The sequence below is a fragment of the Haliotis asinina genome, chromosome 11 (genome assembly GCF_037392515.1).
Source record: "Haliotis asinina isolate JCU_RB_2024 chromosome 11, JCU_Hal_asi_v2, whole genome shotgun sequence".
NCBI lineage: Eukaryota > Metazoa > Mollusca > Gastropoda > Lepetellida > Haliotidae > Haliotis > Haliotis asinina.
In genome coordinates this window covers 23626646-23632763 of record NC_090290.1, presented here as the reverse complement: position 1 = coordinate 23632763, position 6118 = coordinate 23626646, and the positions used below count along the sequence as shown (strand labels likewise).

Here is a 6118-nt window from a genome sequence, read left to right as displayed (position 1 = left end):
AGAGGCTATTTAATTGATGGGTGGTCAGGCTCGGCGACTTGATTTCTCGCCATCCTATCCCGAAGGCCTCGAGAAGTGTCCGACACTGAGTTATTGACACAGTGTCATATCACTGGAAAGCTAGAAAACTAACAAATCGATCACGGCGCCAAGATTATTCCATAAGTGACAAACATAACAATGATAATTAATATTTCAGACGATATAGCATGATGTTTATAACGTTTGAAAGAACACGAGAAAAAGAAATAAAAAATTTCATGCAACTCATTGTCTCAAATCTCTAAAAATATCCGCCGGTTCGGGGTCATATCCAAATAATTCAAAATCCATTTTGAACACCCTCTGAATTCCCTTCAGAACGTCGATGGGGACGTCTTTATAAGCTTGCAGCTTCATTGCTGTTTTCTGCATCGCCATCTCGTTTGATGTTCTATTTCCCTCTTTAAAAACTTTCCACACATGGGCAAAAAACGAGTCTTCCTTTTTTGATGCCTCGCCTGTTAAAGTCATTTCAGCATTGGCTGGGATATAGCCATTGATTTGAAACGCCTTCCACAGTCTTGCAGCTAAATCGCTATATGACACACACGATGACAGCAGGCGGTGGACCTTATAGTTAAACTTAACCAACATGCTCATTTCCTCTTTAATTCTTGATTCATGATTATGTATATCCGAGATCCAAGATATTCCTAGCTTTTCGAGGATGTATCGACTGTCGGCACCCATTGTTTCCAGTTTGCCTACAAAATTTGGCTTTAATGTACATGGGTTGCATCCGTAATGAAGAGGTCGGTAATGGTCATCTAATTTCGCAGCATTTTCAGTTCCGTAATTTGCAATATACCGGAGAAATTCCTGAAACGAAACAGGATCGCACAATTTCCCTTCTGTGCCGTCTTTTCTAGACCGTTTTATTTCAGGACCATATTGCCGCCAAAAGAAGTTATCAGGAAGTACAAACTTATCAACAAATACTGACCAAAGTCGAGTGTATGGTTCACGAGCAAACATGAAGCGGAAAGTGCTCATTATGGCGTTTTCAGTCGCTGGAATGAGAGGAATCTCCTTAATGTATTTGTACTTAAGCAAATGAGTGTCGTATTTGCTTATTTCAAAGGGACTTTTTACATGCCCTGTATGCGTGTCGTTGAAAAGATATCTAAAAATCCGGACCCAGTACGTAGACGCTACCTTATGCGTGACGCAGTAGGAGATATTGTGATACTGAATTACCCGGTCTACAGAACCAATGATGTCATCAGAACATGTGCTCTCAAGCTGGTGACGTCGCAAATCCTGTACATTTTGCACCAGATTGTGTTTGTTAAGTTGGTTAGACGTCATGGGTTTGACTGTAGGTAGGGATAACAGCGTGCGAGTTTGCTTCAAGAGAAATGGTTTTTCAGGCAGGGTGGTTTCCTGAAATGAAATGACGGAGTATCAACTCATTGTTGTGGCACATGATTTTCTAACTAATAATACAAAGTTTCCTTTCAGTGAGTGAGTGAGTGAGTGAATAATATTAAACGAAGCAATATTCCAGCTGTTTTAAGGCGGTTTATAGGATGTCAAATAGGAAGAGCCAGTTAGTGATGGCAGCATTAAACATGATCAAAGATCCCGGTGAAACATGACACTCAATCATGCAATTGCAAGCCAGGCGACTTTTTCTGAAAAATTTCCTATGTGCCAAACTATATGTTTTGCAAAATATACTGGGTGTTGCTTAACTATTTATTCACGGTATATAAGAGATTTGATGGTTAAAAAAAAAAGTAGTATAAATGAAATATAGTCTGCGTTGCGACCACAAAATAACTTTGCCTGAATTTCCGTCTTGGTGTTTGTCTGAAAACATATGTTATAGATTTTTGTTAATTTTTTGTTGTCTATTTGATTAGTTTATCACTGATACATGTGGTGCGGTGAACAATGATCTCGTTTTGGCAAACATCTGTTACCATAGCTTTTCACTGCAAGTCATATGTGAGCATAACTGAGAATGAGACAACACAGTCATTGAAGACAGCGGCGTTTATCCACAGTTTTCTAGAATATCTATAATATGCAGTAGCCAAGTACTTTGAGATAGATTTCTGTCATTGTATAGTTTTGCAAAGTTTTTATTGTTTTTTTTTATCGTTTTCACCTTATAATCATAACATAATTAATGTATTATCATATTCATATGCCCTTTGAAATCTCATAAATTTAAAGAAGTGCATGATATGTTTCATTTAATATAAGGTATAGGGCTTCTCACGCAGAATTTGGCCTGTTAATGAGACGCAAAGTCTTGTAAAACACTTACAAGAAAATATATATATTATGGCAGCAGAACAATGAGTGAGTGAGTTTAGTTTTAGACTACGCCGCAATCAGCAATATTCCATCAATAATGCGGAGATCTGAGTCTCTTCCAGACAATCCAGTGATCAACAGCATGAGCATATATCTACGCAATTGGGATAGGATGACATGCCACGTCGGCGAGCCTAACCACCACTGAAAACATTTAGTGTTGTGTAACCTGTAACGACAGTTTGTCGACATCTTCGTGTATATGTGATCCCAAACAGTCTGGAATAAAGGAATTGATATGCAATGTCAGTGGTATCTATTATCTTTTCATTATTGCAAACAGCATGTGAAGCCTGCGTAATTGTCACTCTGACCAAGTTCTACGCGATCAATAATGTGATTCGTGAGCTGGGTCGGTGATACCTGATTACGCCCATAAATGCTGCAATATGATTGGTTTCTTTTCCGGGACACATACGGTCAATGTACATCTCTTTGCTCTTGAATGCGTTTTAAAACTATCTGATATTAATTTGTATTGGCAGTTATAATATATTAACTTTTAAACATTCTCAGAGACGACCAGTCACATAATCTATTTACCTTAATTGTTACGGTGAATAATATAACGCAGACAAGTCTAAAATATTCAATAATTTTGTATTGAGCAGAAAAACAAAGCCAAGATACAAATATTCACAATGGAGGTTTCATGTACAATGACACTGAGTCAAATATAAAGTAATGGGTCACAAATATAATGCCAACTCACCAAAGTCTTGGCTTGAAAGTGAGAAACAGCTACACTGAATAAAACAGGGCGAGCGATGGTTACAGCCCGGGAAAGCCACATTTCGAGAATTAGTACCTGATTTTGGTGTGGCTCTCGCTGTAATAGTTACGGTCAAGTGATTACAGAATTTGGCTTTCGCGGGGCATATTGTCAAAACAAACCGGACGGTGCTTATAACTACCGTAGTAAACACAACAAACATCGTGGTCTCATTCTCTTTCTTTATTTAGATTACAGTGTTTGGGGTCATTTGAAATAATAATGAAATAATAATGAAATAATAAAATAAATACTAATAAATAAACAAATAATTATGATTTCATCAGCTGTGTGCTTATAGCCACTGTAATAGTCACTTCACTTTACTGAAATCACTTCATTGCAGATGCAGAAGGTCTCCCACATGGTCTGCATACGTTATCTCATTGAGACTCTGGTTTAATAGCTTCTGCTTCAAAGATGCTATACGTGCACCTATTGCACGATATCTCCTTCGACGTGAAGGTTCTTTGGGCTGATGTGAAAGTCTGAGTATGGTGACCTCTGTGAGGGACTGTTCCAGTTGGAAGAGCTGGATTACTTCGAAAATGTTCGGATGGGACTTTTTCAAAAGTTTCTTGATTTTGTTGTGCCATCCTTCCAAATGATTATTCGTTCGGTGCCCTTGATTTTCAAAGTGATTCCAGATTTCTGGAATGAAAGCATGGCCTTCAACCCAGCTTGTGGTTACGTAGTCCATGAAGGCAGTGACCTTAGGACTGGCAGGAGATTCCGCAACGGCATCGAGCCACACGCCTTCTATCTTGTCACAGGGCACCAGGGCCAAGGCAGCAGCTCGTCGCACCTACTTCTTGACTTCCCCATCTTCTTTGTATGTGACAAAACACCTCAGCATGTGCACAATATATCTGATCAAACAATTTAGGACATGTATAGAACGTACCATCACAAAATACGGTGCTTGCAGTACACATAGTAGGTATGGGAGTCGTCTCTGTCCTTGCTCTCTCCATCAGTCTTGCTTTGAAGGTGTCGACTTGAAACTCGAAGGGAAGTGGGTCGTGGGAGTGTCCAAAAATCTCTATGGCATAGAGTATCTCGCCCTCAGTTGTGAGCCTGGCAGTACATTCTCTCACAACGCAAGACCAGTACCTTTTCCCCTGGCGACTACTTCTGCACCGAAACTTGAAGCCGTCATAGTACAAATGTACACCACCTCTAACAATCTCGATGAATTTGATCTCAACTTGTGCATTTGCCATGATTGTGACACTTAGTGAGCGCAATGTCACTTATATATCTTACTTCTAACAGGATATTCTCAATGTCAATTAAGAACACGTTTGATCTCTAACTCGTTACTTACTTTCAGTAGGATGTTTTCATTTGAAATCACCCATGACTCAATGTCAATTAAGAAAATGTTTGATCTCTAACTCATTACTTACTCCCAACAGGATATTTTCATTTGAAATCACCCATACCGAGACTCTCTTTAAAAAAAAGACGGGACGCTCTTTTACAGGTAACGGTAATCGGATTAGGTAAGAGTAGGTGAAATGCAATCAAGCGTAAATGTGGCTCTCGTGGTATATGCCATTTTTAAAATGTGGCTTTCCCGTGGTGACACCCGAGCGATCAGGCAGCGGTTATGTAGGTCAAGCCTTGACAAAGATTGATGATAGCCGAATGATGTACTCCAGTTAATACATGTGTGTGTCCGTGTGTCAACACACCAACCAGCCTTTATACACCAAGTCACGGATTCTTGAATACACAATACGGCCATTGTCATTAACTTTCTCATAGCCTCCCGGAACTACGCACAACTAACCAAAACACACACTAAAAGGGAGGTAACCTTAAAGCGCTACCCTGGAGCCTGCTGCCAAAGTACGAAAAGCAGTGAACATTCATGATAGGTGACCCATAACAACTATCACTCGAACCCTGAACATTGGGACCCAAAAATGCTTATTACTTAATCAACAATACAATTTACAGAAAATACACTGTCGTAACATAATCAAGATATTTAGACAAAGCATTCATCTTGTAAAGATGGATCGACTATGAAGCTTAAAGAATGAAATATGTGAAACAATACTAATGTTTATTTGGTATGTATTGTGATTAAAACTTAAACTATTGCAAGATGTAGGTCTCCAAGTGTGAATGTTATTTTGAATGAGTATGGATGTAGTGACTGCTGAATGTGTAACACTGAAATACGCTCGATACGAACGACTGAAATCCATGGAGAAAACAGGTTGAACAACAAGAGTGAAAACTAATTGCATCAAATTGTTTGTATAATGAAAATTTATACAAAACGGCAAGAACAAAAAGCCACTTTTAAAAGAACATAGCCTATTATTGAAACACGACAGGTATCACACTACCATGTCCTTCATGTTTGCTTAAGAAATTGACATTCACAATGACATATCTATACTACGAAACAAGTCAATAACACAACTTCTTGAAATTAAAATACAAACTCGTATGCATTCATATTTAGAATAACACAATGGCTGACTTGTTTGCCTCAAACCAACCAATTAGAAAGCCTGAAATAGCATGAACTGACACTGAAAATAAACATTAACTCTATCGTTCTTGTGTATGTATATAGTTCATCAGTTTGCATTGTCGGGAAGAGCAGGCAACGGAGGCAAAGGAGCTTTGAGGGGGGGGGGGGGGGGGGGGGAGATCTCTGTTCTAGTGTCGTCAGGTGTTTCTTTCAAAATAACGAGGTTCAAGCTTGACACTGAGTGGGTGGGGGATGGGGAGTGGGGGGTCTTCCTTTTAAAATGAGCCTCGTAGGACCATGCCTGCATCTGTACACGTGTTCCACCAAATTGATACGTCTGAAATTTATTAACAATATTGTACCTGCATCACTTCAGTTTCCCTCCTATATAACCCTGGCACGCTATGATATTCGGATCTTCGGTGTTACTTGCGTACACTTTAACCACTAGGCTACCCCAACGTCCCCGTTATGTAAGTGATATA

General features: G+C 39.3%; 1 protein-coding gene across 1 annotated transcript; it reads right to left on the bottom strand.

Moving 5' to 3' along the window:
• Positions 1–267: 267 nt before the first annotated feature.
• On the bottom strand, positions 268–4362 carry LOC137255350 (uncharacterized). Its single transcript, XM_067792794.1, has 3 exons — positions 4044–4362; positions 3504–3790; positions 268–1425 (listed from the first exon to the last, which is right to left on the bottom strand). The coding sequence occupies exons 1-3, from the start codon at positions 4360–4362 to the stop codon at positions 268–270; spliced, it is 1764 nt and encodes a 587-aa protein (XP_067648895.1).
• Positions 4363–6118: the final 1756 nt, after the last annotated feature.